Source organism: Hemitrygon akajei, chromosome 23 (assembly GCF_048418815.1).
Source record: "Hemitrygon akajei chromosome 23, sHemAka1.3, whole genome shotgun sequence".
NCBI lineage: Eukaryota > Metazoa > Chordata > Chondrichthyes > Myliobatiformes > Dasyatidae > Hemitrygon > Hemitrygon akajei.
Genome location: NC_133146.1, coordinates 40,528,266 through 40,556,049, shown reverse-complemented (window position 1 = coordinate 40,556,049; position 27,784 = coordinate 40,528,266). Strand labels below are relative to the sequence as shown.

Below are 27,784 nucleotides of genomic sequence, written 5' to 3'. Positions count from 1 at the left end.
GTAGGTTGAGTCTCTCTAAACACATAGATTTAAGAAAAAGTATTTTTATCCACCAACTTAGACCCCTTAAAATAAACTGAGTGAATGGTTAGAAAATTATGCCATGAAAAGGAATGTGGAAGGACAGATTACTATCACAGTCAATTGATCTGCTAATCAAGCATATAGGAAAGGGACCTGTTTGAGGTATTAGAAACTGCTGGCTAGAAAATACTGAGCCTTGCACATGCTTCCACATACAAGTAATTGCAATAAACTTTGCTAGCATCCAGTTTACAATCACTTTCTCATGTAAAATTGCACATAGTACATTAATATCCCAATAACTAGGCACTTGCTAGTGTTACTAGTAGTGGACCTAATCATGTTAACCTTGGTCAAGATCAAGATTAGCACAACTTTTCTAGAAGTATGTCTAAATTATTGTGGTGAAATGGCTGCAAAGGATATTTAGCTGGGCAAGGATACCGACTAGACGACCATCATGGATGAGGCGAAAAGGTGCAGAGAAGTCCGGGTAAACATGTGGAAGGCTTGGAAGATCCTGCAAGTCATATATGTAGGGTAATCACTCTGCATAAAACTGGTGTATGTGCTCAGAGAATATTATTTTATTTGTATTGCGAGAAGACTACCAATTTCTAAATTAGAGGCCCTTTGAAAGGAAAAGGGTAGTAAATTGGAAAATCAGTTCAGTGATGAGCCTTTTGACTTCAATAACTATAGCAATGTAATACTAAGGTAGAAAGAATAACATGAAGCATTATTTCTTACAAAGATTCACAAGATTTTATACATTTCATACCTGGCAATACATTTTCTCATTGGTATGTTGTGTGCTCCAATTACATTCATGAACAGTTTAATATCTCCATCAGACAAAGTCTGGGCAGGTATTTTCTTTCTCTCCTTACGCTGAGGTCTCAGTGTTTTTCGAGGTGAAATCAATTCAAACAAGGCAATGCTTATTTGGCTTTGATATAATAGTCAATAATAATAAGTTATTCAGTTATATTATCTTTCAATTCCAATATAATACAAAATATTAATTTTGTTGATTTTTATTTCCCAGTAGTCAGGTCTGCTAATCTTCCATTGTCCCCTGTCCTTCCCCATCTGCTTCCTTCCCTCAATTAGCCACAAACTTGTAGTCACGTTTTCAGCAAGAAAGCATAACTCATGATGAACCAAAATTGACTTAAGGGTCAACTGAATCCTGGTCCCAAGATGCTTTGTGGAGCTGGCATCAATGCTGAATTTCAAATGGAAATCCTGAAATATTTGTTAATATATGAACAAACTATGCTTCCTCATCCATGATATGTGACAATGCAGCATAGTTATATGTCATCACAAAAGGTTCCAGCACCGCTGGATCTGCCCTTTAGAGACATTTGAATGTGTAAACATGAGGGAATGTGGATAATTTCAACTTTTCCTCCATCAAATCATCTTTATTGTACTTTTGGTTAGATATCAAACTTTCTTAAATTCATGGTCTTACAACATAAGCACAGGAGGATGACACAATCAACAGACAAATTTGAATCAATCAAAATGTCATAGGTGTGAACTCAGATTATAAAATAAGCAGATGTCAGGGAAGATTTTTGGGAGCAATTCTCAGTTATGGACAAAAATGTTCCACATTCTGAGTAATAGCAAAGGTGAGTTCTGTTACCTAAGGATCAGATAAAGTTTGAGGACAGATAACACTGGACGACAAAAAGTGTTGCTTCCTCAGAATTTTTCTTTTTGGTTAATGTTAGACAAACTGAAGCTGAAAACAAATATAATTTCAGACTACTTGTATCATGTAGGAATTTGGAGAAACAAGAAATTAACTTTTCTTGAATATATTGCATTTAATTGCATAATTGCAGATGCTTTGCAATATTTCAACTAAGCTAAAATGTTTTGTTGATGATTTCTGTTTGTACTCAGTCTGAGGTTTCTTGCTTAAATGTCCAACAATAATCAACCAACACTGATGGATTCCAGTTGCTCTGATACTGTTTCACCATGACTGCAATGTTCTGGTGAAACGCTTCACAATGCTCAACACTAGCAGTAACAAGATTTGCAGGGAAGAGGTCTAAATAAAAATGCAGAAAATGAATCTTCAGTAACATGTCACACTTCATGGTTTTGCATGCTTGAAGCACCTGCACACAGTTTGATGCTCTATAGTTGCCAAGAATACGTTCAACAACATCCTTGAATGCCTTCCATACAATTTCTCCAGTCCCACGAGAAGTTTTTCGAATTGCCTGTCATTGATGACCTGTTTGATTTGTGGACCACAAAAAAGCCTCCCTTATATTTGGCATCAGATAGCCTGACTTGAATTATGAATTTAAATAGTAAATATAGGCATTTTTTTTTTAAATTGTGCATGATAAGGAAATTTCATGGTGATTTTTATCATCAGCAGCCCAAAATCAATAAGATACACCAAAAAGTATTCAGGAAGCAAAATCTTTGTTGTCCAGTGTAATAGTTCAATTTAAAGAATTGCTTGCAAGGGAACTAAAACCAGAAATGACCACTCAAGAAGGCTAAAAAAGAGTATATGTGTACATGTATGCCATAGGTTACAGTTAACCATTAAAGCTGCAAAAGAACAGAACCTAGAGACCAATTTAGAGAATGGCAGTGTACAGTATTTTTAATTTCATGTAACATATAATGTAACATTATTTCTAGTGTTCCTTATATACTATTTGTGTGTCTCATTTTTAGTAAACTTTTTAAAGGAGGAAATAAATTAAGCTAAAATTATTTCAGCTACTATTTCATGACTGAACAAGTATATTAATTAGCTCACCTTATGGTAGTGATACCTTCACATTCAACAACAACATCTGGCAGTGTAAACTGATGCTTGACCTTCAATAGTCTTTTCAGCACAGAAGCTTTCACCTTCCAAACAACATGTTAAAGAATCATGTACAAAAACTGTTTTGATTGAAATAGTTTTGTTGGTGTAAAAAGCAAATTCAGTTTCTCCCGTGATGGCTTCAACAGCATAGTGTGCACATTTAATTGTAAAGTTTTGCTGAAATTATTCACTTATAGATTTAAATGATATCAATCTAGTAAACTGAATAATATATGTAACATGTTAACACTAAATCATTGTCACAATACGCTCATACTTAGAGTCACATTTTCTTGAAAATAAAGTGTCACGTGTACATTTAATCTCTTTATTATAGATTTCCATTATCTGCAGTTATGTTTTAAATTTTAATTTACCATAACATTCTGACTGACTACATTTTCCAGTCATTCACATGCCCATGGATGTATGTCATGTCCCCTTCAGATAAAGATCTCAAGGAAAAGCTGGCTAAATGGTAGGAGAACGTCTTTCATTTGTAGCTTCATTGCCTGGGATACAATGGAGTCACTAAACTTGTATGAACTTTTCAGTTGAAAGTTCTTTTTGCAGGCCAATTCTAAAGTGTCTTCAAAACAATACAAAAATTGACAACCTTAACAAACTACTGCAATATCCTCTGGGACAGGCCTTTTGGAAAACTTTGATAATATGGATCATGCATTAGTATAAAGCAAGAGTCATATCAGGAATTAAAGCATCTAAAAAGACAATGGACACAAAAATTCTTGATCCTAAGCCCATAACCCGTATTTTCTTGAAAACTGAAATTAGGAGAAATTCGGGAAAAAAAGGTCTAAAAGCTTGATTTAGAAGAGCATCTGGGTAGGCGCTGAAGGAGACATTCAGGAAGTACAGAAACAGAGTCAGGCAGCAGTCACTGTTTTCAATATCACTTGGTAAGAGCACACAAGCACCTACCATCTCCAAATGTGTTTTGAAAAGGTGATACAGAGACTCAATATACTGAAAGATCCTGATTCCCTAATGAGTTTTTAATGGAGTCTAGATAACCAAATAAAAAGAAATACTCAACCCTCTAGATTAAAGTGAACATTTAATAATGGTAAAACAAGATGTTTGAAAGCAACCATGATTTTTGAAATAAAAAGTGTTTCTCTATTGACTTGGACTTGCTTACTTATGTTGTCATGCTAGGTAAGCTCAAAGGGACCGCACGATAAGGTTGAATATTTCAAATACCCAGTTCGCGAAGAGTGGATAGCTGCCAGATTTTCTGGCAGGAAACACAGATTAGAATAAAGTAACTTTGGCAGAGTTGCCAGGTTTATATATTTTTGCTGAACTAATTTTCATAGTTTTCATAACACTTAACTACCTTCTCAAGATACTTAAGTGCCATCATTCTCTGTTCTGTTAGTGAATCTTCGCCCATAATTATAAAAACATCATCCTTTTGAATTTCAAATTCCTAGAAAAAGACAAAAAAAAACTAGTGCTTTATGAAAGATAGAGCACAATATAGCAAAATCTTGTGGAAAATAAAATGATAGCAAACAAACTCTAAATTTGCCACTGGTCATTTCCCTCAGCTTTGCAAATTCTTTCCTTTCCTATATTTATCCATCTCCCCTTTGAACACTACTTTTAGATACTATGCTCCACAGATCTGGAATAACCTTCCAGAGGATGTAAAGTCCACCCCAACTTTAAGCTCTTAAATCGAGGCCTAGAACTTTTCTTTTTGCTGTAGCTTTTAATTAGAATCTCCTGCACTGTAACTTCTATTTATCATATCTATTTTTGTGTAATTTTATTCTCTTATATATTGTCTGAAATTTGATGTTTGATTTTTATATCTTGTTCTATGTGAATCACTTTAAATTGTCTTGTGTTTGTAAAGTGCTATACAAATAAACTTGCTTGTTTACTACTAAATCTGTATCTGCGGCAGTGGAATCTGAATTCCTTCAACAACAACCATGTGGTGACCAGGAAGTGTGAGACCAGAAATCTTTGTGACAAATCTTTACAGTCATGGCAGTCATGAACTACAAACCCCATAAAGATTTTATGTGATTTATTTGTGCTATCTATTTTGAGATAATAAACTATGCTAAGTTACTACGTTGTGCTTGTACACTTATTGCCACATCTCCTGGATACTTGAATAATAGGGTCCAACCAACCCAGCCTATTACAATGACCTGATGTCACATTTGCAGTTTATCAGTTCTCTTCTCCTTGGGCACTGACTGGTAATCGAAGAAGATTGTTATCATGAGCCCTCCATACTCTAACAGAGGAAAGTCAATCATTCTTCATTAAAAATTGACCTTCTAATTACTTGTTAAACTTGCAAACCTTTAGAGAAGCAGGCATCAGCATCACCATATCCTTCAATATAAAAAGATATGAACAGAAGCAAACTATTCACACTTGCAGACTTTTTCTATCACATGGGTGATCTTTGTTCTAATTTAATCTGAACTCATTTTTTCATATGCTTACTACATTTGCTTAGCAATATCTAGTAACATGAAATTTAAAATTAAACACTGATCCAGTATCAGCTGCCATTTGCAAAGTTATAAATTACTACCACCCACTCATTCATTCATTTTCAAAATGCTTGATACTAATTTTTAGTCCAAAGGCATCAAATTGTTGGGTAAATTGTACTTGCAGATTACCCTTAGGTAAATGGTGGAATTTGGGAGAAGCTAAGAGAAGAAATATACTGGGATTAATGTAGGAATAGGAATTAATGGATGTTTGATAATTAGCATTGGTATGATGGGCTGAAGGGCCTGTTTCTTTGGTTTATAGTTCTATGGCTATTGCTCTACTCTTAATTTTTATAGGACTATGTTTTGGAAGAAGACTAGAAGTTGCAATCACTATGATGTATTGCATTTAATGCCACAGAGCAGCATGAATTTCAAGATAAGTGCTATCAGTTCCCCTTAATAGCTTGAAAATATTTATTATCACATTAATTTTCTTTGTTGTAGGCAATGTAACTCTTATTTGCATAACCACTTTTAGAATTTAACCCTTGGACTATTATCCTGGTACATCTATGCTCCCCAGTGGTCTATATAAGTTGTGCCCCAAACAAATGACAGTTCTCAAGGCAGAGGCTAACCAGGTTCTCATACTGCTGTAACATAATTTTCTTCCTTGTATTGCAGCTTCTCTACACATAAAGATCAACATTCCACTAACATTTTTTATTATTTTGGAATATGTTCATGACATCTTCATGTTCTATTTACATAGACCCAAATCTCTTTGCACTATCGTTGCTTCTAGTTTTGTACTGTATATTTGACCCTATAGCATTAATCGATTTCACCGATAGAATTTGACAAAATTTTAAACTTGGTGATCAAATTTTCTGCTATATTCTCTGTAATATAATTAATATTTCCAACTCTCCTAATCTTTCACATTTTGCACCATTAGATTATTACGTTAGTATTTTTTTACGCAGATATATCAGTTTTGTAAGGCAATGCAGATACTAACCTCAAAAATATGTTCTGGTACTTCTCTTTCATACGGTGGCACTTGCTTATAGCAACAATATTGAGGAACTCCAGAATTTCTATGCACCAGCAGACGAAAACGTTTAGACATCTCCAGTTTTTCATCTGTTATAAAGTTAAACTCATCTTCCATTTGGTGCAATCTAAAGTACTTGGGGAACCTTTCACCTTCCTTAGTCGCATACTGTCAGAAGGGGCATAAGTTTAAATAATACCTTAGAATCTATTTCTGTTTTACAGAAAAACAATGATACCTGACAGCTCTGACCCATTGAAAAGTTTACACATTATTTTGTTTAACAATTAAAATAATTTCCCATAAATTCAATCACACAATGCTAACTGAAATTAATTTAGCATACATCATACATTTACCTACCACTTCCAATCAACTCATACCAATTTTACTACATGTCCTTGAGCCCACCATTTGTGCCAACAATTATGTACTCATTTACATTAATCCTACGCTAATCCTAATTTTTATTCCTTCCACACTCTCATCAACTCTCCCAGATTTCAGTACTCACTCACGCACCAGGGGCAATTTACACTGACCAAAAAACCTATCAATGCTCGTGTCTTTGGGATTTTGAAGGAATCCAGAGAATCTGGAGGAATCACATAGTGTCACATGTGCTTCTGATAAGAATGTGGGCCAAATTTAAATGAAATTACCGGTAATGTAGGGCTAATGGAATTGAGTCGCTGGTGGTTGGCATGGACTTAGTGAATCAAAGGACCTCTTTCCATGCTGTATGACTCCATGCAGTCTCAATACAGACAGAACCAGAGGTCAGGATTAAATATGGGTTGCTAAAGCTGTGAGGTAGCAGCTTTACTAACTGTACCACAGTGTCATAAAATTCAGTCAGCACTTCCAGGCAAAGTCACTTTTACAACCGCGAAGTAATTTCAGTGCTATGGTGCTTGCAACTTTTGGAACATAACAGGATTCCTTGGATAACATTGCCTGGGGGTGCCTGTCATAGGGCTATGGGCATAATGTAGTCTTAATCCTAGAGTGAAGAATTATAATACCTGCAGAGAAGTGTGAAACCTCTACCTCCCACACCAAATGCATCCCCACAACTCACCAACTTTGCCAAATGTCCCCAATCCAATGAGTTGTGGTTTCAGTTCACAATTCCCCTCCTTTCTGCTCTAATTTTGAACTCCCTCCACCATATAACCCTCTCTCATTCCAAGGTCCACCTGATTTTGGCCTTACCAAAGATAATCCAATCCTGGGTTTGCTTAAACCTGTTAACAATTGGTAGCCACCCTAAACCTTTGACATCTATGGTTAGTGTAATTCCTAAACATTCATTCATATGCTCAACACATTTGCAATGTCATAGGGAGATACAGAATGAGAAAAGGCCCTTCAACAAATTGAATTTTTCTTTCCCTCACAGTCTCCTCTGCTCCTCTTAGACACCACACATACCAGGAGTAATCTACGGCTATCAAGCAGCCCACTGATCCACATGTCCTGGGGATGTGGGAAAAATCTGAGCATCCTGAGGAAATCGCCATGGTCCCAGAAAGAATATATGAATTCCACTCAGGGAGCACCCAGAGAGCTGATTGGACCAATAAGCACAATATGAAATTTCCTGAGCTACAGTATTAACAAACTAGTGATCAGCATTGGCCAGAGAGCTGATTGGACCAATCCCATCATTCCCTGTTTCATCAAGTGTCACAGACCACCAGCTCAAACAGGATTGGATTGACCTCCCAAGGAGGCACATTTTCAAATACAAGTATGTGAAGAGGCCGTCAATCTAGGACATAGGCCTCTACAGTAAGTGACTTCACATCAGTTGGACATCAGCCTAAGTAGCCTCAGTTCATCTGCATTCATACAAGTCTGTACACCCTTTAAGGTGTCTAGAATTTCTGGACAATGACGTATAACATCTTTTTAAGGTATTCTACTTTGTCAACCAACACAACCGATTTTATACTAACCTTAATTACATGCATCAACTCTAAATTCTGGGGATCATTAGGATCAATTCTGGCTTCTTTTGCCCATTTGGCAAGTTTCTGCAAATCATTTATCTGAGATACCCCTATTGAAGTAATGGCATCCATGCTGAAATTAAATGCAAAAGAGGGCTAATTTGTCATATTTGTTTCATTGCATACACACAGTCTGATAAACTTACAGAATACCTTGGATATTTGTTTTAAAATATTTCAGTTTTTACAGCATGAAAGTTTCCTTTGTATATTGTTTCTAGCAAAAAAATTTTAAAAGGATCTGGAGCTGAAATCAATGCCCTTTTTGAACAGTCACTTGCTAACACAAGTAGAAAGTGTAAGATTCAGAAAATAATTCAGGTTCCACATATGCCAAACCTATTTGTAAATTGTGTACATTGCCTCAATAACTCAATAATGAAACATTTAAAAATGGTTGGAATATATTTAAGTAATTAAATTCATCAAAAGTATTTTAAAAAAACTTAAAGGATCCTTAAAATGTATTTTACTGAAATAAATCTGCTATAACAAATCACCTACATTCCCTGAATTTTTTCACCTTAGACAGTGACTTAAATCAAATAATATCAGGCAACACACACAAAATGCTGGTGGAACGCAGCAGGCCAGGCAGCATCTATACGAGGAAGTACAGTCAACGTACTGATGAAGTTGTCCTGACGAAGGGTCACAGCCTGATACGTCAACTGTACTTCTTGTATGTGTGTGTGTGTTGCTTGAATTCCTAGCATCTGCAGATTTCCTCAGTTTACTGAGCTTTGTCACTGAACTCTGGGTGATTCGATCTGGTCAAATATTTCCTCCCACTCAACTTCCTATAAGGCAATGTTTTTGCTCATCCGGTTTTTTACTCCATTTATCTGTTCTGATTATTGTATCTTTAAGAGCAAGCTTCGAGGATTTTTCCTTACCCCGAGATTTCCTTACAAGGTTCACCGACGTGACAGTCCCATTTCCAACTCCTTGCTCTTTCTTCCCACCTACCAACCTGAGCCAAGATAGGGAATGCCACGTCTTCATCATTCACCTCACAAGCCTTCACATTCATTTAAGTATGCAGTATCTAACTTTTACCTCTTTCATTCCTACAAGCCAAACACTGGAAGTCTTCCAGGAAAAGCAGCTTCACATTTTGTTGTGTTTCTCTTATTCTTGTCATATTGAAGGTTCAGAGGAAATATAGCTGCCTTGCTCCAAACCAGAAGGGCGAAAGTTGAGGAAAAATCCCTGAAAAATCTGGAAAGACTGAACCCTAATGTAAATATCAAACACAACATTTTGGAAGCATGTTGTGTAAGGTAGTTTTACTCATTCATTATTAGCATGTTCCATTAATTTATTTTTTTGTTCATGAAACTGGTGGTATTTTCAAGTGAATTTCATTTTGGCATCGGCATCACCCTCCACTGGAAGGAAACTGGACATTTGAAAGAAATTGATATCCTATTCTTTTATTAAACTTATGTAAAGCCTTATAAACTCAGAAGTACCCCTGAAGAGGACATTTAGCATCTGAATAATGGACTGACATGGCATTTGTTGACTATTGTGAATAATGCTATTAGAAATAACTTTTTAAAAATTACAAGATTCCATAAAAAAATGAAGCTGTAATCACTTTCACAGTGACTGGCTAGGCTATGGATGAAAACAACTGCAATTCAAAGTTTGAGGTAAATTTACTCTCACAGTAACACACACAAAATGCTGGATGAAGTCAGCTGGCCAGGCAGCATCTATGTTAAAGAGCAATCAGTCAATGTTTCAGGCCAAGACACTTCATCTGGTCTGCTGAGCTCCTCCAGGTAGGTAGGTAGGTAGGTAAGTGTGTGTGTGTGTGTGTGTGTGTGTGTGTGTGTGTGTGTGTGTGTGTGTGTGTGTGTGTGTGTGTGTGTGTGTGTGTGTGTGTGTGTGTGTGTGTGTGTGTGTGTGTGTGTGTGTGTGTGTGTGTGTGAGAGAGAGAGACTTTGGATTTCTAACATCTGCAGAAGTTCACATGTTTGTTATTGACACAGTATGTATATATCACCATATACTATCGTGAGATTCATTTTTTTACTGGCATTTACAGTCAAAGAAGTACAACAGAATCAATGAAAAACTACACTACACTGACAGACAGCCAATGCGCAAAAGAACACAAACTGCAAATACAACAAAAACAAATAATACTGAGAACATGAGTTGTGGAGTCTTTGAAAGTGACTCTGTAGACTTTGGAATCATTTTAGTGTTGAGGTGAGTGAAGTTATCCATGTTGGTTCAGGAGTCTCATGGTTGAGGAGTAATAACTGTTCCCGAACCTAGTGGTGTGGCACTTTATGTTCCTGTACCTTCTCTCGATAGCAGCAACAAGAAGAGTGCATCGCTTGGACGTTGGCAGTCTTTGATGATTAATGCTAACACATCCTGTTGACATGCTCAATGCTGGTGAGGGTTTTTTCTGTGCTTTCATACCAGGTGGTGATGCAACTAATCAGGATAAATTCAATTGTTGATACATCATACAATAGTTTCTGTATTTTTAAGTTATAACTCTCTTAGATATTGCTTACAAATACAGACAAGCCTTCTATGGTCATAGAAACCATGGTGTGGATACACATTAATTAGTAGTCTATCAAGTATATTTAATACTGCACTGACTTCAACACCAGGTGTCTGTCCTCTTTCTCAAAACACAAGACAGGACCTAAAAAAAATAAATTAATTGCTCCTCTCAACATGATTCCTTTCAACCCAATATACATAAGTTTGAAGAACTGTGTCACATTTTCCAACTGTGAAAATTATATGCCTCAGGGCTCAATAAATTTAAAGATCACCAGATGTTCCAAATTGTTCCAAAACTGATCAGTTCCAATACAGATTAAGTGACTTAATTGTTGTCCAGTTCTTTTCTTCTCTTTACAAATGTTCCTGATGTGTAAGTTTTCACAGGATTCTCTTTTATTTTACAAATTCAGAATTGCTTTGGTCTGAACCTTACAGCTCCAGAAATGTTTATTTTCTCATTCTGTCTTTTCTGTTACCATTTAATTCCTCCTTCTTTACATTTCTTTCAGATAGAATAGCACCATTTCACTTGTGTCATGATTATTCAATTAGTCTCTGGTCTATCACAGATACTCCTTTTGTTCTCCTTAAGTCTCTCTCTTCTCTTCAAATTAAGGGATATTTGATTTCTATCTTTTAGCCACAGATGAAATCTGGAATGTTAACTGTTTATCTCTCTTCAGATGTTGCCTGACCTGTTGACTGTGCTCAGTAACTTTCAGTTTTAATTCAGATGTTTGGCATCTTAATTTTGTTTTCAGTCTCTCATTTTCCAGTTCTAAATCAATTTTTATATGAACCTCTCCTGTGAACATTCTCCAGTATTTAGCTAAGAAAGCTGCCAAATAAACTGAGCCTTCACACACAAAATGCTGGAGGAACTCGGCAGGTCAGGCAGCATCTATGGAAAGGAAAAAAAAATGTTGTTTCAGGCCGAGACCCTTCATCAAGGCTGGAGAAAAAGATGGGAAGTCAGAATAAGAAGGTAGGGAGAGGGGAGGAAGAAGTACAAGTTATAGGTGAAACTGGGAGAGGAGAGGGGTAAAGTAAAGAGCTGGGAAGTTGATTGGTGAAAGAGGAAAAGGACTGGAGGAGGGGGAAATCTGATAGCAAGACTTCCGCTTGCCTAATTTAGTCACTCTTTTATTCCCTCATTTCTGATACTTATCCACTATTCCATTGTTATCATAATACAATTTCCTTTATAGGTAATTATTAGACAAGTAAATTAATTGCGGAAGATAATTCTCAAAAAGGACTTCTGAGCCACAATTCAGGAATTGTCAAACATGAAATGGATAGAGCATTAATTAGATTGAAACCAAGGATGGATCTATCGAAGGATAGTAATGCAGGAAAAACCGTGAATAGACAGACAGACATACTTTATTGATCCCGAGGGAAATTGGGTTTCGTTACAGCCGCACCAACCAAGAATAGTGAAGAAATATAGCAATATAAAACCATAAATAATTAAATAATAATAAGTTAATCATGCCAAGTGGAAATAAGTCCAGGACCAGCCTATTGGCTCAGGGTGTCTGACACTCCGAGGGAGGAGTTGTAAAGTTTGATGGCCACAGGTAGGAATGACTTCCTGTGACGCTCAGTGTAACATCTCGATGGAATGAGTCTCTGGCTGAATGTACTCCTGTGCCTACCCAGTACATTATGGAGTGGATGGGAGTCATTGTCCAAGATGGCATGCAACTTGGACAGCATCTTCTTTTCAGACACCACCGTCAGAGAGTCCAGTTCCACCCCCACAACATCACTGGCCTTACGAATGAGTTTGTTGATTCTGTTGGTGTCTGCTACCCCAGCACACAACAGCAAACATGATAGCACTGGCCACCACAGCCTCACAGAATATCCTCAGCATCGTCCGGCAGATGTTAAAGGACCTCAGTCTCCTCAGGAAATAGAGACGGCTCTGACCCTTCTTGTAGACAGCCTCAGTGTGTTCTTTGACCAGTCCAATTCAAAAAGAATTGGAAACTAATTCAGTGATACAGAGTCAATAATCTTTCAAAAATGTTTTTAAATTTTAAATATTGCTCTTCATTTAAATTAAGATAATTATGGCCCATGTCTCCTTACCTTCCTTGATAAATTTTTGGCTTTGGGGCAGGGGGTGCAAGGGCAGTGCCATTCTTATCTACTCCCCATGATATCGCATACAGTAATTTTCCAGATGTCAGTAACAAACATTCTTCAGGTCTCCTTTCATCTAAAACAAATGGAGTATCTATACACAGAAAATAAGTCAATTGTTAAGATTGAGCAAAATATTAAACTTATTGACTTCAGTATATCGGATTTATGATAATATCTTTGCATTGATTATTCCTCAGGAATCACATTTTGAAATGCCTTCAACATATGCAGGCGAAAGTATTCCAGCACCATAATCCATGTGAGAACTTCTTTTTGCCTGGAAGGAAATGTTGCAAGTTTAACCCCTTTGATCATGCTTGATCCCATACATATAATTTAAGAAAAAACAGATCTGAAGGAACAAAATTGATAGAAAGAGATAACAGTTTGAATGTAAGAATAAGAGGTAATGTGCCTATTTTTGTAACATGCAAAATGCTGGAGGAACTCAGCAGGCCAGGAAAAGAGTAAGCAGTCCAGCATCTGCAGATTTTCCTGTGTCTGTGTCTATTTTTGTGCTGTGTTTCCTTGAATTCTGGCAAATGTCAATACACATACCAAATACTCAAAGCTCAGTGCAAGTAAGAAATGAATTCAGATCTTTTTACATGAAGAGCATCAATGACCTTCCAAAAACAAATGCATGTTGTATGTCAGAACATGTCATCATATTTTCAGACACCAGCCTGAAAAACTGCACAGGTGAAGAAATATGTGCACAGTGTCACTTTGGGAGCCTTAAGGGGAAACAACTCTTAAATGATTGTTGCATGCAACATTATCAACTTCTTCAGGTTTTACAAACAATACTCTTCAATATGGTGCAGTTAGGAGAGCTGCTGACTTGATACCCTTGTTATAAAGGGTGTCCTGGTAGGGTCCATTTTCCCTCTCTTACATTGCATTTTGTTGTGTTTCCTTTACTCTTGCCACACACCAAAGGTCCAGAGAAATTGTAGCCAAGGAACTTCATTTTTAAAATTTGTGCAACTTTTTTTTTACTGTAATTGGACTGGAGTTCAGTTTCTTTTGTTTTTGACAAGAGTCCACTGAAGTTAAACTCTTTTAGTTGCAGAAAGAAGAGTCTGATGGCCACATTAACCTTAATTGTCATGTAATTTAACATATGTCACTTCTCTGTGGTATTAAATGAAATGATCAATGAAGAGAAGGGAGAGACTTATTGAAACAAATGTAATCATTGCACTGAAGTATATGTATTGCTGTCTTCTATCAATGGGATTTTCTTCAGAAATTTCAATTCTCCAGAAATATTTAAGGGATTGCAAGAATGATCTAAAATCTCTTCTTCACCCTTTCAGTCAATATACTGCTGCCATGCAATAACAAATTTCACAACTTATGCTGGTGATATTAACCAATTCTGGTTCCGAGTTTGAGCATCCAGAGGCTGTTGTCTAGATTGGTATCAATAACATTAGTAGGAAGGATGATGAGTCCCTGTGAAGTAAGTTTGAGTGTTAATTTATAGGATAGGATAGTGGTCTCAGGATTACCAGCCATGCCACATACTAGTGAGGTCAAAAATAGGAAGATGATACAGTTAAACATCTCGCTAAGGAAATGGAACAAGTGGGAGAGCTTCAGACATTTGGATCATTGGGTTCTCTTCCAGGGAAGGTGGGACCCGCACAAATGGGACAGTTTGCTCCTGAAGTGAAGAGTGACTGATATCTTTGTAGGAAGGCTTGCTAGCACATTCTTGGAAGGGGTTAAACTAGAGTTGCAGGGAATGGAAACCAAGTGGAGTGGTTGTGGTGAAAGTGCTTGTTAAAACAGAAACTGAAATGCTGAGCATGGTAGAGCTAACATTCTAAGTTGTATATCTTTCAATGCAAGGCATATTGTAGGCAAGGTAGATGAACTTGGAGAATTGATAAGCCTTATGACATTGCAGCCATTAATAATACTTTGTTGCATGAGGAGCAATACTAGCAGCTTAATGTTTGGGATTTCCATGATTTTAGACATGATAGAAAGGGGGTGAGGTGGCATTACCCATCAGGGAAAATGTCAAAGTAGAGCTCAGAGAAAATATACTGGAAAGCTCCTTTATTGAGGCAATATAAATAGAACAGAGGAATATTAAAGGGATGACCACATTAATGGGTTTGTATTATAGACCTCTGAAAAGTCAGTGACATTTAGAGGAGCACACATAGAAAGATAGCAGATATCTGCAACAAAAGTAACATTATGATAGAATGTAATGTTAACTTTCTGCATATTCTTCAGACTCCCATACTATAAAAGGGCTGGATGAGATAGAGTTTGTCAAGTGTATTCAGGAAAGGTCCCTTAATCAATATGTAGAGGTCTCAACTAGAGAGGGCATAATATTGGATCTCCTCTTAGGGAATGTCATAGGGCTGTTGACATACAGTAAATATGTATAGGCCAACTCTTTGCATCTAGTGATCTTAATTCCATTAGTTCCAAGATAATTATGGAGAAGGATAGGACTGGTCTTGAGTTGAGATTCTAAATTGGGGAAAAGCCAATTTTGAAGGCAGCAGAAGATATCTGGGAGGTGTGGTTGGGCTTTATTTCTTAAGTGAGGGGACTTGAGAAAGACTTGATCAAGATCGATGTTGAGGGAATCTCTACTTGTTAAGACTCCAAATTGAGAGGACTAATAACAATATAGTTACAGTAAATTCAACAAGAAAGAAGAATGTTTTTGTACTCATTGTTAGAATGCGGAATTCATTGTTACGAGATGTGAATGTGGCAAATAATGGAGATGCTTTCAGAAGAAAATATCTAGGAAGATACATTGAAAGACTGCAATAGGTAAATAGGATGGAAGGAGGCTTATACTGTGAATGAGTGCCAACACAGTAGTCAAACTGAGTGTCTCATTTCTGTAGTACAGTAAATCTTTGATAATTATATATAATATTGCAAGCAGTCTGCATTGGACTTAACAGGAAAGGGCAAAGAGTTTCCAGCATTTGGGTTCCCATATTTCCATGCTGTGAATTGTAGAATACTTTGTACATGCCACTATATATTAAAATACCCGATACAAGTCAACCAGTTGCTTCAACAATAGAATTATTTGCCATTCAGAATTTGGAACCCAGATAACTTTGGGAGCAACACATATAAAATGCTGGCAGAAATCAGCAGATCAGGCAACATCCATGGAAATGAACAAACTGTGTAACATATACAAAATGCTGGAGGAACTCAGCAGGCCAAGCAGCATCTATGGGAACAAAGTACAGTCAACGTTTCAGGCCAAGACCCTTCAGCAGGACTTCTTTTCTAGAGATGCTGCCTGGCAATTTGTGTGTGTTCCTTGGGTTTCCAGCATCTGCAGATTTTCTCTTGTTTGTGAATGAACAAATTGTCAATGTTTTGTGCTGAGGACCTGTCTTTTTCCTTACTTCCATTAAATCTGGAGAAAGGTAACATCATCCTTTAATAAGATGCTATCTCTTCCTTTTTATCCATATCTGATTAATCCTGCCAACTTGTGCTGTATACATTACATATCATCCTGCATCTGATTATCTAACTCTCTGGTGGGTTATCTGTGCATCTGTTTCCCAGAATATCACATCTATAAGTAAAAGTTCAAGTAAAAGTTTTGGTTATTCTTCCAAGTCTAATTACAGTATCTCTGCAATAACTCCAATAGTTGAAAAGCATCACTGTGTGAAGGAAATTCTCAGGTGTAACTATGGGATAGTTGTCTTTAGCATTCAGCAGATAAATCACACCTAATGTAAGTCAATCTGTATGTTAATGAGATGAGAGTGTTTAGGAAGCAGCAGTAAAAGTTCCAAAGCCCTGTGAAGTCATTAAGTCTCCCACTGTTCTATTTTTTACCACAATATACAAATCCCACCCCACTAGACAAAATAAAATAAAAACTCTCATATGGTGGAAGGTTTAAGAACCAGAAGAAATATATTAAGTAACTGGGTGAGAAAATTAGAAAAGAACCACTTTACACAATGCGTGGTCATAATCTAGAAATTGATACCGACAGGTAGTATAAGGAGATTTAGTCCTCACCTTCAAAATAGAATTCTATAGAAGTTTGAAGGAGCTACATCTCCAAAGCTCCAGGGAATGAGCAGAGAAATGGAACCAACTTTGACAGAGTACTGGTATTCGCTCAATGAATGGCATGGTCTCCTTACTGCCTCTAACAATTTGATGATTCCTTGATTTTATCTCATATCTGAAGGACGGAAGACCGCATAGATTCTGAACATCAGCTTTTTGTTATGTATTGTTTAGTTGGTAGAAAAGAAGCAGGAAGAGACACATTTACAAAGATTAAATTATTCTGCCTACAACATATATAGGAACATGTGTAATGGGCTCGTGAAAGGCGAAATATGCAACAACACACACAAAATGCTAGAGAAACTCAGTAGGCCAGGCAGCATTTATGGATATGAATAAACATTCGATATTTAGGTACAAGACCCTTTATTAGGACTGGAAAGGAAGGGGTAGGAAACCCCTTCATCAGGACTGGCAAGGTAAGTGGGTGGAGGGAAAGGAGGGAAAACTAGAAGGTGATAGGTGAAACCAGGTGATTGGAAGGGGGGGGGGTTTGAAATAAGAAGCTGGAAGGCAGTAATTAGAAAATGGGAAAAGGCTGGAGAAGGAATCTGATAGTTAGAGGAGAGTGGGCCAATAGAGAAAGGGAGAAAAGGCACCTGGGGAAGTGATAGTCAGGTGAGGAGAAGAGGTAAGATGCCATAGTGGTGATTAGAAAGGAGAAGGGGTAGGGAAAAAATTACCAGATGGAGAAATCAATGTCATGCCATAAGGTTGTAGGCCACCTACACAAAATATGAGGTGATACTCTTTCAGCCTGACAGTGGCCTCATCATGGCAGAAGAGGAAGTCATGGACCAACATGTGGGAAAGGGAATGTGGATAGAAATGAGAATAGTTGGTCACCAGGAAATTCTGCATTTTGTGGATGTACTAAAGGTGCTCTACAAAGCTGTCTCCCAATTTACATTGAGTCACTGTAGAGGAGACCACATCAGGAGCACAGGATATAATAGACAACCCCAAAAGATTCACAGATGAAGTGTTACCTCATCTGAAAGGACTGTTTTAGCCCTGAATGGAGGTGAGAGGGGAGGTGAATGGGCAGGTGTAGAATTTCTGTCAGGTTGGTGGGGAGAAACGAATGGACAAGGGAATCACAGAGGGAGAAACCCCTGTGGAGAGTTGGGGGGTGGGGGTTACATAAAGATGTGTTTGGTGGTTGGATCCTGTTGAAGATGCAGGAAGTTTGGGAGAATGGTGTATTGGACATGGAGGCTAATGGGTTAGTAGGTGAGGACAAGAGGAACTCTATCCCTGTTAAGGCAGCAGGAGGATCAAGTCAGTAGAGATGTCCAAGAAATAGAAGAGAACAAATGTGGGCAACATCAGTGACGGAGGAAAGGAAACCCCGATCTTTGAAGGAGGACATCTCCGATGTCCTGGAAAGGAAAGCCTCATCCTGGGAACAGATGTGGTGGATATAAAGGAATAGTATTTTTACAGATGATAGGGTGGGAAAAGATACAGTCAAATTAGCCATGGAAATCAGTAATATGTAAATGTTGATTCAATTTATAAGTTGAGATTTCTGGTGGTCCTTAAAAATATTCTTATTTTTGTTTCTTTACCAAAAGAATAAGTGCAGTTATTTTAAGCAGATTATTGTCACAGCATCCATGAATGTTTTTCATTTTGCTAGTTAAAATTCTGAGGCGAATCTACAGCACAGTCTGTGCTCAAATATAATGCCAAGTAATAAATAAGTTAAATGAAATATTAGAAGAAATTAAATATCAAATTCTTTGCTCTGTATTTCATAATGGAAGACTATGAATTTACATCTGTGATATTTCAATTTTTGCTATTTTACTTACTGCTTCCAACTCCATCATGGTGAGTTAGAACTATTTCATCACTACTGAATTCTATCTCTTCCAAAACAGCTGTATTGGTAGTCATGGTTACTTCAGGAATAGGTATGTATAGTTTTGCCAACATGTTCACCTTTGTGTTTACTAATTCATAAATCTACAAAATAGAAAGACATAATTGTCACATGGTATGCTCTTTGCTTTTATTAATCATCAACATCCCTTGACACTATCCACAATGTAAGCATTGTAAATCAGTCTCAGATTAGTTTACACAATTGCTGAAAAAAATTGATGGTAATATATGTAAAATAGCATGGCTATATAAGGGTAGAAGTTTGGCCTTGATCCTATGATTAAATAATGTATGCATATGGTACACTGAATGAGAAAGAGTATCTAGTATGGGCTACTAAATTGCGTATGTAATGCCTGTGATCACGGTGTGAGTGAAGGATGAATTTCTAATCAAGTTTTTGCACTATTCCATAAGGCACAACCAAAACACAGCTAGCTGTACGCTTAAAAAATTGGTAATAACAAAAATTGCAAACTAGATACCATAATACCCACAAATTCTACATTCAGAACCAGAATCAGAATCAGGTTTAATATCACTGGCATAGGTCATGAAATCTGTTGTTTTGCAGCAGCAGTACATTGCAATACACAAAATGCTATAAATTATAGTAACAATTCATACTTATAATTTAAATTAAATAATTAGTGCAAATTGGAAGCAAAAAATAGCGTGGTAGTGTTCAGCGGCTATTTCATCATTCATTCAGAAATTTGATGGTGGAGGGAAAGAAGCTATTCCTAAAGCACTGAGTGTGTGTCTCCAGACTCCTATCATCCTTAACATGTCCTGAGTGATGGGGGTTAGGGCACTAAATGATAGATCCCGCCTTTTTGAAGCAATGCCCTTTGAAGATGTCTTTGATGTTGCAGAGGCTAGTGTCCATGATGGGGCTGACTCAGTTTGCAACCCTTTGCAGATTTCTCTGATACTGTGCAGAGGTCTCTCCATGCCAGATGGTGATGCAACCAGTTAGAATGCTCTCCATGGTACATCCGTAGAAATTTAGTACAGGTGGTATGATGGCATCTGAACTGTAATCAATAAACAGCACCCTGACAAAGGTATTGCTGTTCTCCAGGTGGTCCAGAACCAAGTGGAGAACCAATGAGATTACATCTGCTGTAGGCCTATCGTGACAGAAGGCAAATTGCAGCAGGTTCAATTTTTGCTGAGGTGTGAGTTCATTTTGGTCATGATCAATCTCTCAAAGCACATCAAGGCACTTCATGTGAGTACATATAGGTGATAGGCATTGAGGTGACTCACCCTGTTCTTCTTTACCACTGGTATGATTGATGCCTTTTTGAAGCAAGTGGGAACCTCAAACTGCAGTAGAGAGAGATTAAAGATGTCCTTGAACACTCCAGTTGGATGGCATGCATTTCCAATGCCCTATCAGGTGCACCATCAGGATCCTGATACATTGCAAAAATTCATTCACCCTCTTGAAAAATGTTCTGACATAGACTTCTGAGACAGACATCACAGGATTGCCAAATGCTACTGGGATTGACACAGGTGCAACTTTACTCCCCCTTTCAAAGCATTCATGAAAGGTCTTGAGCTCATAAGCATCACAGCCATTTATGATGTTACATTATGCCTTGTAGGAAATAATCGCCTGCAAGTCCTACCAGAGCTGACGTGCATCAGATTCCATCTCTAACTTCAATCAGAATTGCCTTCTCGCTCTTAGTCTTCCACAGATTGTACCTGAATTTCTTGCATAGTTCTGGATTACTGATCTTGAACACCACAGATCTAGCCCTTAGCAGACTGCGAATCTCCGGGTTCATTTATTGCTTCTGGTTTGGGTATGTCTGGTAGCATATTTAGCATAGCAAACTTCTAAAGGAAATTAAAACAGTATTGGATCCAAACTGTTTCTCCTACAGTCTTAGGTGACTGAAATGTTATATACCAATGGTGTGGCTGCAAAAAGCAGACAAATTTGATATTTGTGAAAGTTATTTAGCAGAGATCCCCAAAAATATGTTACCTGTATTTCAAGATTACAATATAAGCTTTATAGGTCACAATTATGTGACTTTCGATGCTCAGTTCTCTTAGATGAACTAGAATTATGCTGCTGTGGTAAGAGATTAAAATTTAAATCAATGGTTACGTTTTGTAGTTTGTTTAACACCTTCTGCACATGGAAAATGGAAGTATTTTATGCCATAATATCAGAACTGGTGGGAAATGCTGACAGTTCAGCGCTGACTACCAGCATTTATCTAAATAACTACTGAAAGAAATTCAGGATACCTTGATTTGTCTTTGATGTCCTGTACTGTTACAAAGAAGCTCAACATAAGGTGAAACAGGTATGATAGCAATGTTTAAGAGGCACTTAGACAGACACATGAACAGGGAAGAGAGGGATATTGATCACATGCAGGCAGCTGAGATTTGTTAGATTGCCATCGTGGTTGGTACCGAAATAGTGGATTAAAGAATCTGTTCCTGTACGGGATTGTTCTATATTCTTTGTACAGTCCAAAATCTGGAGGGAGCTTAGGAAGTTTGTTTAAATGTATTCATTTTTGTGTTTTGTTTGTTAGTAAGTTTTAACCATTTTTACAATTTCTAATTGTTTCATCGATTCTTAAATGTTTTTGAATAATTGTGAACAGGGAACACTAATAATGTACCATACACATCCTTCATCTAACAACAATCTTTAAATTCAGGCCTTGCATCTATCATGCTTACACACATAGGAAATGTTCCACACTCCAGCCTCACATCTTCTAGCTTGCACAAAATCAGCAATTTAACTGTGATAGATTAGTCTGATTATACAACACTCAGTGACACATTCCCCAGTCACTTGTCAGACATATTTGCGAACAATGAAATGTGGCAAAAACAAAAATCCATAGGGGATTGGTTTATATGCAATACTATTCCAATGGAGGCAACTGTGCTGTGCATTCCATTACCATAGGACATAAGACATAGGAGCAGAATTAGGCCATTTGGTATATCAAGTCTGCTTCACCATTCTATCATGGCTGATCCTTTTTTCTCCTCCTCTGCCCCATTCCCTGGCCTTCTCTTCGTAACCTTTGATGCGACGTCCAATCTAGAACGTATTAATCTCTACCTTAAATACACCCAATGACCTGGCCTCCACAGCTGTCTGTGGTAACAAATTCCACAAATTCACCACTTCCTATAAGATGAAATCTAACAGCATATCTGGCAGTGATGCTTATCTCCAGAGTGAGCTCAATGCCTTTTATGCATACTTTGAAAGGGAGGATAATACTACACTTGTGCGAATCTCCACAGTATCCAGTGAACCTGTAATCTGTTTTAGAAGCCAATGTCAGAACATCCTTCAAAGGGATGAACCCTTGCAAGGCATCAGGCCCTGACCTAGTTGGGTACTGAAAACCTGAACTGACCAACTGGCCTGAGTGTTCAAGGATATTTTCAATAGTTCCATTTAATATCCAAGGATGTATAAAGTAAACAACTTGAAATTCTTACTCTTCACAGACACCCTCAAAACAGAAGAAACCCCAAAGGATGAATGACAGAAAAATGTTAGAACCCCACTACTTTCACTACTGCATTCCAAGTTTCCCTGCTGCTTCAAAAGGGCAGCAATCATACCAGTGCCCAAGAAGTGCAGAGTGAACTGCCTCAACAGCTCACACCTTGTGATACTCACACCTATTGTAATGAAATGCTTCATGAGCTTGGTTAGGGCTAGAATTAACTGCTGCCTGAGCAAGGATTCAGATCCACTGCAACAGGTCTACAGCAGATGCATTTTCATTGGTTCTCCACTCTGGAGCATCTCAACAACAGCAAATATATATGTCAGTCTGCTGTTTAAAAAACCTAAGTTACATTACCTGGCCTCCATTGTGCAGTAATCAGTTGCTGCTCAAAAAGATAACAATAATCATGGGTAATGAATAATAATATTGAATAGCAGTTACCTCCAATCTAATGTTTTCAGGCTTGTGAATAATCTGAATGTTGAATACTTGTCCAAATTGTACAGTAAAATCTGATTGTAGTTGTGAAGTAACAGTGTGTGAAACAAATTTGTCATTATACAAAATACTAATGAAGAATTTATGCTTTGGTATTTCCATTCTTCTATGTAGTTCACCCCTAAAATTAGATACAAGAATACCATTTAGATACAAATGAGATACAAGAAAACCATTTCATTGTTACTGCAACATTTTGTAACATTAAGAAAAATATGATGTCATCTGAAAATTTTAGCATGTATTCCATTAAATACATAATTTGGTATTAATTAATGGAGCATGTTAAGTCCAAATTTTTTTAACCATCCCAAATTGCCCTTGCATTGATTAAGTAGGTGAACCATTAACGAGCCATTAGTAACACAAGGACAAATTTTCTTCCCTGCAGGGTATTTGTAAACCAGTCCTGTGGTTTTAAGATTATCAATATTAAAATAAACTTTTAATTCTACATTTATTTCAGTGCTTGAATTTAATGTTCCAAGTTAAAATAAATTGCCACAGTGAAATTTTAATGTGTCTCCAGATCTTTAGTCTATATTGCTGCATATTAGTCCTGTAATTTAACTACTAACTATCATAGTCAAAACTAGCCTGTAAGTAAATTATTTTACTTTGTATTGAAAATTACCATGTAATAACCCACTTATTGTCAGATTAAATGTCTTAAAGAGATTCAAGATTAGCTTTACTTATCATATATACATTGAAACATCGAAACATGTTGGTCAACAACCAACACAGTCCGAGTATTTGCCAGGGCAGTCCATAATGTCAGCATGCTTCCAGCACCCAACATGGCACGTCCGCAGCTTGCTAATTCATATGTGTTTGGAACGTGGGAGGAAACAGGAGCACCTGGAGGAAACCCATATGGCCACAGGGTGAAAGTACAAACTCCTTACACACAGCGGAGGGAATTGAACCCTGATTCTTTGGCTGTTAATAAATAACTTAATATACAAACTTAATTGACTGTCTGACTGTCTGGGTTTAAAGCATAATGCACCTGGTGCCTGCCAAATTTCAAGCTTGGGTTTCAGTTTTACATTTATTGTCATGGGAATACATACCCAGGGTATAAATGCCATGTAAATCAGCTTTAGGTAGCAGCAGCACAGTACAATACAAACATAAATTACATAAACTTAATTAACATAAATTATACCTAACTGACAATAAACATAAAACATTTATGCAAGTTGAGGGAAGTACATTCAGAGATAGAATTAGCATTTCAGGTCAGTTCAAGAACACCATAGCAGTGGGAAAAAAGAAACTGTTGCCTAATCTTGAGATTTGGTTCTTCATAGAATGATGCACCAGATTTTAAGTCAAAATGTGATGTATGCTATTGCTTTGCCAAAATTATAAGGATAAGATCTTTTATATATGTGCTAAGTAACCCAGGAAGGGGGTATTAAACAAAAGGTTGTTTAGGTTTTCAGATAAAAGCTGTCAGCATATAATTGTTTGCTGAAGAAAGGTTGAAACCTCTCCTAGGACATTACAATGCTTATGGTCAGAGTGCCTATCGTGTTGGTTAAAGTTCCTGAAGTAGTCTGAAATCATTCCAAGACATATTCAGTAATTTTAAAAATATACATCCAGTTTAATTTAAGGTTACATTTCTGACAGCTAAGTTACATTCCCCAGCTTGTTTACTGAGCAAAATGTAGTGGATTCTGGTTAATTGAGACACATTGGGACCAGTACATTTAGGCCCGATTAAGCAACTGTCCCAATTAGCCACAGTTTCATGCAAATAATAAAAAGGTATTAAAAAAAGACAAACTACCATTTAACTGAGTATATAAATGAAATACAGAACAAATTAGAACTATCAATACTACTACAGTACTATAAATCTGTGTTAGTTCCTAATAGTTATCAACAGAGGAATTACACTGCTACCTTCAAAATTGTCCTAACTTATTGAAGTAGTGAAATCATTTCATTTTCACTCCCAGTTGTGTTTGTCATCTCCAACCCTGAATGTTTGAAACAGCAGTGTGCAAAACATTTCTGAATTGTCTTAATGCTTACTTCTTACCAACTATCAGTGATAAAAATCACTGCTTCTTGAACAGAAGCACACACAACTAATGCTATTTAAAAACTGTTCGCTCTAAGCACGTTATAGTGTTTAACAGCCACAAAAGTGCACACGTCTGATGTTAGTTAGAAGCTGTTTGGCACAGTGTCCTGTACCAATTAAGAGGTGTAGTGTCCCAAATAAATGAAGGGAATCCTGGCATTTTTGTTGATTTTTTTTGTTCTTTAAAAGTTGTCCCAAATAAGTGGCTGTCCTTATTAACTGATGGCCCAATTAACTGGAATCCATTGTACTTGTTGAGCTGGCCTCTGCCAATTTTCATCCATTTCATTTTCTGCTGTTTCCTAAATAGTATAACTTCCTAAAGTACTCTAATTGTGGACAAGTCTGGAGGTATTTTCACTGTGCATCAGTAAGGATCTCCACAAAGTTTTGAGTATGTTGCACTATGCAGAATACTATGATTCAATGAGTTTTAAACATATTGGAGGAGCAAGATGCTGAGACAGAATCTTTCAGTGATTCTGAAAAGCAAGTATGATACATCCAACTAAGGCACACATTGCTGTGTAGGATGTCCTCATTATTGATTAAGATAAGATCTAAGATTAGCTTTATTTATCACGTGCATCGAAACATCAAAACATACAGTGAAATGTGTCAATTTCAAATACATGTACAGCTAACACAGTCCGAGGTTGTCTTGGGGGCAGCCCATAAGTGTCACCATGCTTCCGGTGCCAACATAACATGCCCTAACTCGTACATCTTTGGAATGAGGGATGACATCAGAGCATCCAAAGGAAATCTATGTGGTCACAGAGAGAATGTATAAACTCCTCACAGACAATTGCAGGAAATGAAGCCCAATCTTACAGCTGGTGTTGTAAAGTGTTATGCTAATGGCTACACTATGGTGCTGCTCCATTTTGCAAGGATTCACCATTACTTTCCCCCACCAGTCCCATCTCAATGATTAACTAATACAAGGCCTGAAAATAACTAAACTTCCATTTCATTGTCTCACATTGCTCATTGCAAGTGAAAGGCAACCTTCCTGTCAGCATCAAAACTGGGAAATTAAGAAAATAATAAATATAGAAAATCTATGAAATGCTATACCTCATAAAGCCAAAGCTCGGATAAATAGATTTTAATTGAATAGAAACAGGGGAAATGGACAAGGTAAAAGATAATCAAAATTTTGAAGAAAATAACATATTCACTGGTAATCTGTTTGGAGATTTAAAGCTGGGATCAACATTTGAATCTGCACTTAACTGTGTTCATTTGAATTTAACATATGTCCATATCCTGAAAGGCGAAATTATTTGTGTTCACTGGAAGTAGGTAAAGCAAAGCATATTGCATTCATAAAACAGGTTCATACGTGTCAAAATTTAGAGGCTTCTGAGACTGATTCAAACCCCAAAAGACTGTAGCAGCTCATACCTCATTGAGCACGGGGGTGATAAAGAACCTGATCATTACAAAAGGCAAGAATTCGCAGTCCAGGGGATGACTTTTGCAGTCAGCAATCTCCATGCCAGTGAAAATCATAAGGACCAAGGAGAGCATAATTGAAAATACATAAAATAGCAAAAATTTTATTGAAATTCTATTGCAAGGTGCATAAAAAAATTATCCTATAAAATAGAATTTCTGGTTACATGGAAGTTAGCACCCTATTTAATACACAGTAAATTTTTTACATTCAAGTAAACATTCTATTAAGAGTACAAATCTTACTCAGAGCAATTTGAGTCTGCTGTTACCAGCATATCTGGTGACAGTTTAGGAATCACAATAGGCTTCTTTTGTTGACTGCAAGTTAATGCAATTCTTTTTTTTGCTATGTCTTCTATTGTTGCCCTATCAGGTGGCACAGGAAGTTTTGGAGGCTCTTCTACATCATCATCATCATCAGTATATTCATTGAATGATTCTTGTTCTTCTGTAGCTTTACTTTCCTTGGCTTTCTGGTAACATTCAAAAATAAGACTTATAAATGAAGTTTAGTTGTCTTATGACTAAAACTTTAACTACATATTAAGCAGTGACCAAATATATTAGAAGGAGCAACAGCACTGAATAACTTAACTATGGGAAGTTAAAGTGTAATGCTACAAATCTGTCTTCAAATGAAAGCAGATGTAGTACATATAAAACCAGAACCCACACTGAGAATCACTTCTTGGTATGAAACACTTGGATACAACTGAATTTCTTAATGGGAAATATTTCCGTGCATGGAGAAAACTTATCATTAGACCATCAGTAAGTATAAAACTATCCAAAATGGGTGAATTGAATATTTTCTGCTTTTTTGCACTCATATTGAAGTTTCCTAATGTAAATACTGTTATTCTCAATTTTTGTATTGGCCTAAACAGAATCAAACCTTCAGATATTGCACCTGCAACGCTGTGCCACCAGAAGTGCAAAAGATTAGGACTTCAGCCTTTTTCCCAACAGAACCATGCAATCTGCACAAAGAGAAACATTTCATGTTTGGATAAAATTCATCTGGTTATTTAGAACAACACTTTTTACTTCCATCAAATGATAA

General features: G+C 37.0%; 1 protein-coding gene across 1 annotated transcript in view; it reads right to left on the bottom strand.

Moving 5' to 3' along the window:
• Positions 1-27,784, bottom strand: part of LOC140715044 (coiled-coil and C2 domain-containing protein 2A-like) — a 71,327-nt gene that overhangs the window by 42,143 nt on the left and 1,400 nt on the right. The window contains exons 2-11 of the mRNA XM_073026771.1: positions 27,617-27,701; positions 26,965-27,194; positions 23,100-23,277; positions 19,065-19,218; positions 13,087-13,234; positions 8,392-8,518; positions 6,395-6,598; positions 4,242-4,334; positions 2,828-2,922; positions 806-973 (exon numbers count right to left, since the gene is read on the bottom strand). Of these exons, the coding sequence (XP_072882872.1) occupies positions 806-973; positions 2,828-2,922; positions 4,242-4,334; positions 6,395-6,598; positions 8,392-8,518; positions 13,087-13,234; positions 19,065-19,218; positions 23,100-23,277; positions 26,965-27,194; positions 27,617-27,701 (1,482 nt within the window). The remainder of the gene's footprint in view (positions 1-805; positions 974-2,827; positions 2,923-4,241; positions 4,335-6,394; positions 6,599-8,391; positions 8,519-13,086; positions 13,235-19,064; positions 19,219-23,099; positions 23,278-26,964; positions 27,195-27,616; positions 27,702-27,784) is intronic.